This window comes from Macrobrachium nipponense, chromosome 26 (assembly GCF_015104395.2).
Source record: "Macrobrachium nipponense isolate FS-2020 chromosome 26, ASM1510439v2, whole genome shotgun sequence".
In the NCBI taxonomy this organism is placed as follows: Eukaryota; Metazoa; Arthropoda; class Malacostraca; order Decapoda; family Palaemonidae; genus Macrobrachium; species Macrobrachium nipponense.
In genome coordinates this window covers 60702582-60715614 of record NC_087215.1, presented here as the reverse complement: position 1 = coordinate 60715614, position 13033 = coordinate 60702582, and the positions used below count along the sequence as shown (strand labels likewise).

The 13033-nt window shown below is 45.0% G+C and overlaps 1 protein-coding gene across 2 annotated transcripts in view; it reads right to left on the bottom strand.

The window, feature by feature from the left end:
* The window catches only part of LOC135200314 (regulator of nonsense transcripts 2-like), a 305608-nt gene that overhangs the window by 21194 nt on the left and 271381 nt on the right, over positions 1-13033 (bottom strand). For both annotated transcript variants that reach the window (XM_064228867.1, XM_064228866.1), the window contains exons 23-24: positions 2720-2868; positions 2244-2336 (exon numbers count right to left, since the gene is read on the bottom strand). In XM_064228867.1, coding sequence (XP_064084937.1) covers positions 2244-2336; positions 2720-2868 — 242 coding nt within the window. The remainder of the gene's footprint in view (positions 1-2243; positions 2337-2719; positions 2869-13033) is intronic.

The following is a 13033-nucleotide window of genomic DNA, read 5'->3' as shown; positions in this document are numbered from 1 at the left end:
GGCGAAGACCGCAACGAGAGCGGAGAGAGGGGACGTAAAGCGTCCTCCCTAGGAAAAGTCCTTTTCAACGGACGCGAGTCTCTCCGAGCGCTCCACCCCTTGCGCGGGGAGGGCGCCTCGGAGGACGAAAAACAGTCCTTAAGGATGCGAGCCTGAGCACGCTCCTTGGCAGCCTGGGAAGTAGCAACAGGTCCTGCCGAAGGGACGCCAGATCGGTGGGGAGCCCCCGTAACCCTCTTGCGGCTTTCGACATGCCCACTCCCTGAGTTCTGGGAGTCCGACAGAGGTCTAGACCTAGAGGCATTATGGGGCCGATCTGACGCCCCCTCCACAACACTAGGGGCACGATCACACACTTTACTCGAGCCGTTTTCAAGGGCCAACACTTTGGACTCTAGAGTGCGTAATGACTCTAGAATCAGAGAAAGAAGGGGCATTACCTTTCTCCAGGACACAGAACTAGGGCCCTCAGGCAACAACACAGGATTAGGTGAAGCAAATTCTACTGGTGTTAAAATAGGAGAAATGTTACTTCCCTTACCTTTCGTAGAACCGCTCTTGGAGGAAGACCTCCTGATCCTATCGCGCTCCAACTTACGCCGATAGGATTCATACACCTTCCATTCATCCTCAGTCAAACTTTTGCATTCAATGCAACGATCAACCAGCAAACAAACATGCCCCCTACACCCCATACATACTGTGTGGGGGTCTACCGATGATTTCGGTAGCCTCACCTTGCAATCACTTCTCACACACACTCTGAAGCTCACTGAACTTGATCCCGACATCACGTTCATAGAAAAGCCAATCCAAAATCCAAAAACAGTCCACTATCGCGTATGCCAATCCAACAATCCAGAGTCAAAACCAAAAGTCAATCCAGATACTTATAACGAGTCAAATCCAAAAATCCTGGGCGGAGGTCTGTAAACAGGTGTTTACCGACCGGCGACAGAAAAAATATGAATAGAAAATGGGAATGGTTCCTGATATCCGCCTCCCAGCGGCGGGAATGGGTACTACCACCTGGCCGCCCACTGCGTGTGCCGCGAGTTTTGAAATTCTGTCGGACTTCGGAGAATACAGCTATATATATATCTGCCAGGTAAGTTTCATGAACAAAACTTATAACATCTTTGTCAAGGAACACAAGGTCCTTGTGACGTATTGAATAGGCTAGTGCATGCGAACTAGCTCCGTATCTTCTACCTTTATTGAAGGTAAACATTCATAATGTGAGCAGCAGTTGTAACTTCATTTAGTGTTAAGTCAATTTGTCGCTCCAGAATAGGACTGATTAGGCACAGTAGAAGTACAATTCGGTTTTTATCCGTTAATTACCTTAAGTATATAGAATTGTGTTTGAAAACAGTAAAGCCCTTAATCCACTACTAGTAGTGGGTAGGCTTTTCCTGAACCAAAAAAAGAGAATTCTTTAGGCTCTTTTGTTTAAATTCCAGGTTTTAAGTTTTAATATTTTGGGGAGTGTGAAGGTACAAATTTTGTATAGGAGCGTACCTTTATATCGTAAAGGTATTTATTTTTATTTTAAGTGACTGATTTTATAAGGCTTTTGGACCCAGGCACAGGGGTCCCTCATACCGCTTGTGTTTCATTCCGGCTGAATCGAAGTGTTTTTCTCCACAAGGCTGCTCTTTGCTGCATATGTATGAGAGCCTTTCTCCCTGAATAGAATCCAACTTCTGGTGGTAGTGAAATCCACCGAGGATTCCAGATCAGGGGAGAATGTTTTGGGTTTCATGCAAGAACCTTTAGCTCGAATGGCTGAGCAGATTTTTGTCTAGCTGCACTACCCATCATCCTCTTCTTAATGTGGAAATCAGCTAACTTTAACAGTAGGTAAGATTCATCTCAAATAATATAAATTTTCATAATAAAATTTATTATTTGGATAACCTACTGTTAAATAGTAGACTCACCCAGCCTCCCAACAACTTAGTGGGCTATCAAGAAGAATTCTGACAAGAGCTAAAACATTCGAAACACACCTAGTGGAGAACAGGTAAACTAGACAGTCATCTGTACAGCCATTTGATTATTTGTTTGAATGCCAACTCGCCTAATTGGCGCGGAAATATAGCTAAATTTAACAGTAGGTAAGTATCCAAATAATCAAATTTATTATGAAAATTTATATTATCCTTCCCAAGAAGCAAGCAGCAACATGTTTGAAGAAACAATTTTGTTTGAGGAAAAGCATGAGTAAAATGTTACTTTACCTGTTGCAAGATTTCTGCAGCTTCCTCTTCCTCTTGTCTTTCATTAATCTCCAGGGTCATCCTTTTGACTCTCTCCTTTTCAGCTCGTTCAGCCTTTGGGAAAAAGAAAATTCAAGTGAAAATCTTGAATCATTATGCAAAATAAAATACTACCAGCAAGGAAAAACCCCTACTTAAAAATATGTACCACCATTACAGATTTAAATGTAAAAATGTGGTGGGAAATGAAAGGTACAGCACAATTTCTCCTGATAATTAACCAAAGAGGCAGCTGTGACATTTGTGACATGGTATGACAGGATTACCAACTGAAAGGAAGACTCAAGACCTCTTTGAAGAACTCGCAGATACATACTGAAATAAAGCCTTTAATTATACACTAAAATAAAATAAAAGTGAACCAGCCTTTACCCCATAAGTAAAATAGTTTTGAATATCGTCTGCAGGAGTAAAAATAGGATTTATTCAAGACATACCTCTTCTCTTGTGCGAAGTTTTGTGACAAGCTCCGAGTTGACGGGCATTTCGACATTGCTATACTGCTGCTTGCTCCCTGAGCGGGTCATCAGAACAAAGTTGACCACTGGTTTTGCATCCTCTTCTGAGTTTTCACTTAAAAGCTGGTCTGTAGGAAATTGAAATTTATTTTTTTAAATTTGGCATGAAAATGATATTTTATAATAAGGTTTTGTATATACTTACCCAGTAATTAATATAGCTATAGTTTCCAACGTACGGCAGCCTAATTCGAATTTTGCAGGCAGCACTTTGATTGTTCAGTGTATGTATACAGTGCCAACCCCCAATGGCAATAGTAGGAAGGACTTACCCAGTAATTATACAGCTGACTCCACATTGAAAGGAGGTGGGGGTCATGGACATATTCTACTCCAAAGCATTATGTCATGTAATGAATTTGAAAATAGAAAAGTTCCTAGCATTGAAAAAACAATGCTGGTCATTCCTATTAGTTAAGAGAGCTATGCAGATGAACACTGCCTCTGGTTGGCGCTCATCTTAACTTGTTGTGGCGTGACGGTAGAGCCAAAGGTTACCTCCTACTTAGGGGAAACTATGCAGCGAGGGGAATGCTCCCATGTGCTTCCTTCTGCAATGCCATGCCAATCACTAAAAGTGGTCTCGAGGTACTGAAACTTTTCAACAACTATTACAGTGGTCCCCCGTATTTGCGGGGGATACGTACCAGACCCCCCCCACCCACGAATAGTTAGAACCCGCAAATAGTTGGAACCCCTATAAAAATGCTTAAAACCTCCTATTTTGTTAGTTAAAACTTAGGAAAAAGCCACTAAAAATTTGTATACTTGTTTTTTTTATTAGTTTTATAACAAAAAGTGCATTTAATGATGAAATTGAAAAAAAAAAAAAAAAACAAGAATTTGTGGATATTTCTCATAGAAAAATACCACGAATAGGCGAATTTTCCGCAAATTATGCGGGGAAATGTTCCCGAGAGAAATCCGCGAATAAGGGGGGTCCACTGTATTAAGCACAAATCATTCACACCTTCAGTAGCTCAATGGCAGATAACGCCTGAAAACTAAGGAAGTAGAGGCTGTTGTTACATCCATAGCTTCACTTCAAAGTAGGCCAAAAAAAGGGATTTTGACGAAGGAAAAATCTATTTCTGGGCGATTGGCTCGTGTCGCCGGGCGAAATATCCTTTAATCTATTATTTCTAGGGTAATGTACTAACACATACCAGAGAATAAATAAATAAAGAAAAGGTCAGTACAACTGACTCGCTCACCCTCCAGAAGGGTGTCGGTATGAACACTATGGCGAGTGAGACCACTACCACGAGCCAAATGCCAATAGAAATCTCCCACTACAAAATCCCCACAAGAGGAGAGCCGACCCACAGAGTGGGCAGCAACTACTACTACTCCATCCCATGCTGCCGACTGCTGCGCCTCTGGTGGCCATCCTGAAGTTAGCAGACAATCTTGGGCGATGGGATGGGTAGGGCGGGATTTCGCTGGCGACACGAGCCAATCGCCCAGAAATAGATTTTTTCCTTACGTCAAAATCCCTTTTCTGGGCTCAGCTCGTGTCGCTGCGCGAAATCGTACCAGAGAAATAGCACAAGATTGTAAAGAAAATTCAACAAACAAAAATAGGTCTCAAATAAAAAGGTAAAATAAAATAAAAGAATACAATGGCTTAATAAAGATACATATACACAATGATACAAATTAGAATATGCTTAAATTAAACTTAATTCTAATATTTTCCTTAACTTAAGGTAATCATATATATACAGGGGTAATATGATATCTGTATCAAAATAGTATCTGTGTAAAGATATGTATCAGAAATCCAGAGCAATTAACATAATAAGTTGAACAAAACAAACTCAACAATAATAACATATAAAGGAATGTATATAACTTAATATACAAAACTCGTAACCATTACAAATAAGATGTATCCCCTAGCATAAAATAAGGGGATGACATCCAAGAGATCAATATTCACAATCAATTGTGAGTGCCCCTAGCAAAAAAATAAGGGACACCCACCACTCATCATAAAAGCAGCTAAGACACAAGGTAACCGTAGATAACAAGCAGGGATAGACGAACTGTTGGGTGAGGCAGGTAGAAAGGAGGACTGGATCTTCTACTAAAGATTAGGTAGAGTCGGGGGAAACTATGTTACCCGCTGCTACTGCTGAAAATTTCAGAGCTTCCAAGGACTTTAAGTAATGACGTTTTGAACACTGTCGGCGATTTCCATCCAGTATACTTTTTTCACTCATCGAAGTTCATATGTTGGAAATAGTTAATTGAGGTGGCCACTGCCCTGACATCATGTGCTTTTGGAAAAGAGTCAGGATTGGCTTGTTTAATGAAGTACAGGATTTGTTGCCTGATGCTTTAATAGATAAAGTACCACCTTTTCTCTCTTAAAGAGAGGACCCGATGAGGATGAGGAGGTCCTAGACAGAAAGGCTCGTAAGGTTGAAACTGGGCAAAGAGATACATCTTGTGGAAGGGGTAGTGCCTTCCATGGTTCCCACCTCATCAAAGGATCTTCATTTTTAGCTATAAAACTACGTTCCGGAGAAAGTAGAACTTCCCCTGTGGGAAGGAACTGAATATGATCCGGGTCTCTGGATAAAGCCGACAGTTCTGAAATTCTAGCTCCTGAGGCCAAGCTTAATAAAAATAGAGTTTTTCTTAAGAGCATAATAAAACGAGCATGTGTCATTATCAGTTTCTGAAGCCAGCTTTAGAACATCGTTTAAGAACCATGATACCGACGTAGGCCTTACAGAAGGTCTAAGTCTAGCACACGCCTTGGGAATAGACGAGAAGTAGGAATCTGTCAAGTCTATGTTGAAACCAAATTGAAAAATCTTTTTCAAGGCTGACTTGTTTGTCGTAATCGTGCTAGCTGCTAAGCCTTTTTCAAATAAGGATCTGAAAAAGGATATAGCCGAATTGATTGTCATGATCCTAATCTCTGATTCTCTCAGGAAGGTTGCTAACTTTTTGACAGCAGCATCATACTGTCTCAAAGTTGAATCTCTTTTATCGGATTCCAAGAAGAGAATATTTTGAGGGTCAATATTCGCATCCCTTTTCGCTGCAAACTTCATGAAATCCATAAAGTTAGGGTTTTGAGAATCCCTGAGGAAGCGAACACAGTCTTCGTTTGTACTGACTGGGAGAGCCTGGGACTGGGAATCCGAAGAGGGCGAAGACCCAGTTCCAGAATAAGAGGGTACCAATTGCTCTTCGGCCAGTCTGGGGCTACTAGAGCCACTTGACCCTTGAATGTCCTGAGTTTGTTCAATACCTTCATGAGAAGATTCACTGGAGGAAAGACATAAATCTTCTCCCAGTTTGTTCCAGTCTAGAGCCAGGGGCGTCCGTGGCATAGGCCAGAGGGTCCAGGTTGGGGGCCACATAACATGGGAGTTTGTGGTTCGCTTGAGATGCGAAGAGATCCACTTGTAGGCCTGGAACTCTCTGAAGAATCCATTGGAACGAACTGTTGTCCAGTGACCATTCCGACTCTAGAGGTACTGATCGGGATAGAGCATCTGCTATGACGTTTCTCACTCCAGCTATGTGGGTGGAGGAGAGATGCCAACTGAACTTGTCCGCCAGGGAGAAGATGGCTACCATGACATGATTTAGATGACGTGATTTGGAGCCTCCTCTGTTTACACAATGTACTACCACTGCGCTGTCCAAGACTAGCTTTATGTGGGATACTTTGGCGGCCGTAACCTTTTCAGAGTCAAGAACACTGCCATTGCTTCCAGAACGTTTATATGGAACTGACGGAACTGAGGTGACCAGGTTCCTTGAACTTTCTTGAACTGGGAATATCCTCCCCAACGCTTAATGAAGCGTCTGTGTGGATGGTAATTCCTGGTGGAGGAAACTGAAGGGGCACTGATACCGATAAGTTCTTGACTTTCGCCCACGGCCGGAGTCGATTCCGTAGAATCAGAGGGACTGAGGATAATTTGTCCCTGGACCTGACATTTGCTCGTGAGCGCCAGATTCTGGTTAGGTCTTTCAGTTTGGCTTTCATCAGGATGTTTGTCACTGATGCAAACTGGAGTGAACCCAGGATCCTTTCCTGAGTTCTTCTTGACGCCAGCTTGTGACTCAGAAATTGCTTGACTGACTTCGCTATTTTCTTTCTCTTGGCTGATGGAATCGACAGAGTATGGGAGGATAGATTCCATTGAATGCCTAGCCACTGAAAGTTTGACTCTGGAGTGAGTCTTGACTTGGTCCTGTTTATCTTGAAGCCTAGATATTCCAGGAAAACTGAATCACTTTCAGTGTTGCTCTGTTGCATTCCTCGACTGTTGAAGCCCAGATCAACCAATCGTCGAGATACGCTACTACCATAACCCCTTGCGATCTTAGTTGTTGAACTACTACTTCCGCCAGCTTCGTGAACACCCTGGGTGCTACGTTGAGCCCAAAAGGAACTACCTTGAAGGAGAATGTCTGGTCTCCTATCTTGAAGCCCAGATACGGACGGAAGTGTCTTGCAATAGGGATATGATAGTAAGCGTCTGTAAGATCGATAGAGGTGGTGACGGCCCCACGGGGAAGTAAGGTCCGCACCTGCGAGATCGTGAGCATCTTGAACTTGTCGCAGCGAATGGCTAAGTTTAAGCGGGACAAGTCTAAGATTACCCTTCTTTTTGTGAGCCTTCTTTCTTTGGCACGCTGAACAAGCGACCTTGAAATTTTAACCTGTTGACTCTCGCTATAGCTCCTTTCTGAAGGAGATCCTCCGCATACTCCGTCAATTCCTTGGAAGGAAGTTGGCGGAAAGGTCTGGATGGGGGTGGGCTCGCTAACCAGCTCCAACCCAGGCCTTTTGACACAATGCTCTGAGCCCACTTGCTGAAGTTCCACCGGTGGCGAAAGTAAGAAACAGCCTCCCTCCTACCTGAAATTCCTCATTGGTTTTGGTAGCCTCCTCGGCCTCCCTGAAATGTTTGCCTCTATTAAAGGGACCTCCCGATCCTCTCCCACGAAAGGAACGCTTACCTCTGCCCTCCCTACCCGAGCGGTCATACTTCTGGAAAGCTTGACCCTCGAAGACCTGATTGTAGGCTGGAGAGAGAGCGTAAGAGGTGGAGGGTTGAGGCTGAGGGGAGATAACATAAATCGGCTGCGATTGAGCCTTTGAGGTAGAGGGTTGGGCTGTTTGCACCAAGGGAACAGCCGGAACCTGCTGAGAAAAGCGTGGCTGCTTCTTCTGGTAGGGCTGGAAACGTCTGGGTTTCCTTTGAGCCTTACCCTTACCGGCTTGATCCTGTCGTCTCTTTTGGCCGAATAAGACCCCAACGGTCCTTTAAGGCTTTGGTTCAATCTCGTAGCCTCTGCTTGAACCTCCTTCACCATTGCTTCTGGGAAGAGGTCTGCTCCCAGATGCTTGACGTAAGCAACTTATTCGGCTCGTGCCAAATTGTTGCTTCTTGTAGGACATGCTTCCTACAATTCGTCCTAGCAGTGAGGCGAACTCAAACATATCCGACTGCACCGTTTGAGTCAAAGATTTGGTAAGAAGCTTAAAGAGTGGCTCCGATCCATAGGCAATGGTAGCCACCTCGGCCATAGCCATGGAATTAATGGATCTGGCTAACCGCGATTTGGAATCGAATTCCGCCTGAATAAGGCTATCGGGAAGCCTAGGTAGCTTCTCACCAAACTGCTCCATAGCACAGTCTGGTTTGAGTTTGCCAGCTGAGAAGTGCTTTTTTTTGGCTGTTGGGGAACAAATTCTTCCCCACAATTTCACCGGCTGAAGGAAGTAAAGGAGACGTAGGATCTGCTTCCTTCAGCTGAGGCATGGAATGCCCCCTTCTGGGCTGCTGGAATGGTGGTTGTCGCGATCTTTGTCAAGAAAGGGAGCGGGGTACTCTCTTCCATCGTAAAGATCGTAAACGGACTCTTAAAAGGTTGGATTTTCGTGTTGGAACAATCCATGTCCTCTAGACACCTGAGCCATTCTCTCTGAGCCTGGTCTCGTGAATAGAGAACTGTCTCCTTTGGTACCTTATCGTCCCGAGTCATGGCTGAGGCGGTGAGCCTGGCGTAGCCGATGAACGGAGGCTGAAGGTCTTCCGGGTAGAACTCGAAGTCTTCAATCCTCCGAGTTCCACATTCCGGGATAGAGATAAGCCCGTCCTGGAAGGGGGCGTATGACGCTACTCTCCAAGGGTTGTTCATTGAGAACGGAGGTAGAGAGTCATACGGGGGTAATTGGGCTCCAACCTTGTGCTGAAAGATGGAGAAGAGGCTAGTGGAGCTTGGCTTTTTTGAAGTCCGGCTATAATGTTGTCCTGAAGAGGTGATCCTATCAGACAACCGGGAGATCATTTGTTCCATGCTGTTCTTCAGAGAACCAACCAGATCGCCCACTTGTTGCAACAGACCAGCGTTGGAGTCCAAAGCCGGAGCTGCTGCGGAGGTGGAAGGGTGGCTCTGAACCGGAACCAAAGGAAGCGGAACTGACGACTCCGCTGGAGTATGAGATCTCTCCCTGGAGGATTTACTCCTAGAGGACTTAGAGCCGGACCCAGAAGCTTTAGATCTCTCTGCTCCGGGATTCCTAGCCGGAGACTTACGAGAGGAAGATGACGCCGACGCCGACTTTTTAGACGACGACGACGTCTTCGTCAGGTTTTCACTGCTTGACCTTTGACCTTGGGTCTAACGGAAGCGTCAGAAGTATAAAGTTCATTACCCGTAAAGCCTTGGAAGGATGGAGAGGTTGCAGGGGTAGAAGATCCAGTAGCACCCAATGGGCATCCCTTGGGTGTCCAACGTACTTACCTCGACCAACAGGTCGTCTACACCTACCATAAGTTCAACATTAATATCAAGCGTCGCGACTTCCGAGGAGATGTCCTGGCCTTGGTCCGTCAACGAGCCAGGCAGCCAGCTGTTGGCTGGATGAAAGCGATAGTCGGGGCCGCCTCTGCTGGGTCGACGTAGCCTGTAGCCTTGCCTCCAGGGTAAGATTAGTACCGCCAACTTCTTCTCAAGAATGTAGGGCATACCCTTGGCGGCGTTCTTCCCAAAACCGCCGACCCAGGCCCGCAGGGTTGCCAGTGCGGTATCCCCACAAGCGGAGCCTGGAAAAGAGGGTATTGATTAGATTTTAAGATTAAACTTAAAACTAAAACCAATTTAAAAGCTTAACTTAAAATTATAGGGGCTACAAAACCCCATGAATTTTATCTTAAGTTAGGGATTAATGTAAAAACTATTAAGCACTATAACAAATGAAGACCAGTTTAACGGAGTTGGAATACTTACCCCGTCTAAGAGCTGGCTCACCAGATCATAACAGATGGTACACGTCTCATGGTACCAGACCTGGATGTCCCCGTGCGGAGTCGCGCATGGAGCATGGGACCGGCAACTTCATGTCCACATGGGTCTTGAAGTGTGGCGGCGCATCCCGGATGCTCACAGTTGGTGGTCTGTAAGTGAAAAGACACATGAGTATCTTAAAGACTCTCACTTACAGGCTAAAGGACAGAGGAACTCCGTTGCATGCCGGAGCTCGGAAAAAATTTGGGCATAACCCCTCCCTTATCGCCTGAATAGGCTATAACCCCGGAGAGATCCGGTGAAACAGGTAAGGAGGGGGATGGTTTAAGGTAGCTTAAGATAAACTTAATAGTTTAACGAAATAGATCTTAAACCTATAAAACTCGAACGTACCGGACTAAGTCCAGTGCGTGGCGGAGTGTCGTAACTCAGCGAGACGGAGTGGTTAGAGGGACCAACTGTCTGCCACGGTCCACCCTGCTGGGTGGACTAGCACCTTTCCGCTGGATGCCAGGTCTCCGGTAGTAAAGGAGCCCTAGTAAGGTGGGAAAGAGCGAGAGGACATACAGACTCGGGCTAGCAACGGAGCGACGGAGAGTAGCAACGGAGGGGGGAAAGGCCAGTCCCCCCCCACCTTACCATCCGGCCAGACCGAGAAGCCGGAGAGGTCGAGTCCAGTCTGGGTCTGTCCCGTCCCTCTACTCCCTCCGCCTGGGGGGAGAGAGGGAGGCGGGCTCGGGTATGCGGAGCGAGCATGGGCAGACCGACCCACCCCCCCCGACTCTATGGAAGAGCGGGAGGGGGGGAAGGTGACTGGACAGGCGTCTGGCTGCCCCGTGATCACGTAGTGACCATGGGGCGGTAAGTACAAAACAATGGACAACATAGCCTAGAACATAACCAGCTGATCAGAGAGATGCTATCGGGAAGCAACCGAACTGAAGAGCGGTAGCATAAAGGCCCATGGGCCAACACCTAGGCTAAACAAAGCCAGACGCCTAACTAACCTAAACAAATAACATAAAAATAATTCAAATGAATAATATGAAAGAAAGAAAACAAAATAGTAGGAGAAAAAATCCAGGAGTGTACGATTAACCCGAAGGAAAGTCTACCACTCCAAAGCTAGCCGAGGCCGATACTAAGAGCCGTGGCTAGGGTCTGGATGGAAGGAGCCTACATAAGGTAAACGACATGCATGCATGGCAAAACCGTGTAGACCGTACCCTAACAAAGCGGATGATTAAAATAGAGCGTACTTAAGTAAGGGGATGTTCTATGGGTGACCAAGAACGAACCCACCACGAGGCAGAACATGCTGCCATGCTTCCGACCTAGAGTTCGTATTTATACCTAAAAAACGGCAAATACGGGCTCAGGGCCGGAAAAAACCAAATAGCAATAAACACTGAGTACTTAACTTAGCTGCTGCGATGGCTGCACGCTCCATGATAAAGAAATCCAAAGAAAAGGGCACAAAAAACACAGAGTAAAAAAGGGCACGTGTGTATCGTGTGCGCTAACTGAAAAGGATGGCCACCAGAGGCGCAGCAGTCGGCAGCATGGGATGGAGTAGTAGTAGTTGCTGCCCACTCTGTGGGTCGGCTCTCCTCTTGTGGGGATTTTGTAGTGGGAGATTTCTATTGGCATTTGGCTCGTGGTAGTGGTCTCACTACCTTTTTCTTTATTTATTTATTCTCTGGTATGTGTTAGTACATTTACCCTAGAAATAATAGATTAAAGGATATTTCGCGCAGCGACACGAGCTGAGCCCAGAAAAGGGATTTTGACGAAGGAAAAATCTATTTCTGGGTGAAGACCTGTGTCGCCCGGTGAAAAGTTCCTGTAGCTCACTTTTCTAAGTATAAATAGATTCTAAATATACCAGAGAAAAAAAAGCTAGCATGGTGTGCTGAGGTTACTACCCTCGCGCGAGCACCCAAAGGGTGTCGGGTATAAAGTACAAGGCGAGTGGAAGCCACTATTCACAGGTCTTCTGCCAATTAGAGGATTCCTTTCCAAAATCCCTCTCATGGAAAGAGCCGTTGCAAAGGCCACTCCTCCCTCTCGCTCCTGCTACTACTACCCGACCCACGCGCCATCTGCATTCCTGGATTAGACTTCCTAGCTTGGATTGGTTAAGGGTGGGGAAATAATTAGAAGGGATGGGTTCACCGGGCGACACAGGTCTTCCCCCAGAAATAGATTTTTCCTTCGTCAAAATCCCTTTTCTGGGTTCGACCTGTGTTCGCCGGTGAAAAGGTATCAGAGAATTCCCATCCAAGCTTACCAGATACCAAACCAGTCTATAACGAAGGAGTTAACCCTTAAACGCCTATTGGACGTATTTTACGTCGAGATAAATTGTCTGTCGGGTGCTGATTGGACGTATTTTACATCGACATAAAAAGGTTTTTTTAAAAATTAGCGGAAAAATACTTATAGGCCTACCAGCCAAAAACTTTTGAATCACGCGCCTTGTGGGATGCTAGGAGTTCACAAATCAAGGTGTTGTTTTGTTTATAATCGTTATGCAGGCGCGCAAGCGCGAATTTCTTTCTTATCGCACTAAAAAGTATCAGTGACACATCTCAGAAATTATTTCATCACTTTGACATAATTTTTGCACCATTTTAAATTAGCCGTTACATGGAGTATTATATATGAAAATGTGCGCAATTTCATGTAGAATAAAACAAGAAAAATACTCATGATTGTAGCTTTTATCTGTTTTGAAATATTTTCATATAAATAACGATAAGTGCAAAAATTTCAACCTTCAGTCAACTTTGACTCTACCAAAATGGTGGAAAAATGCAATTGTAAGCTAAAACTCTTATATTCTAGTAATATTCAATCATTTACCTTCATTTTACAACAAATTGGAAGTCTCTAGCACAATATTTCAATTTATGGTGAATTTATGAAAAAAAAAAATTTTCC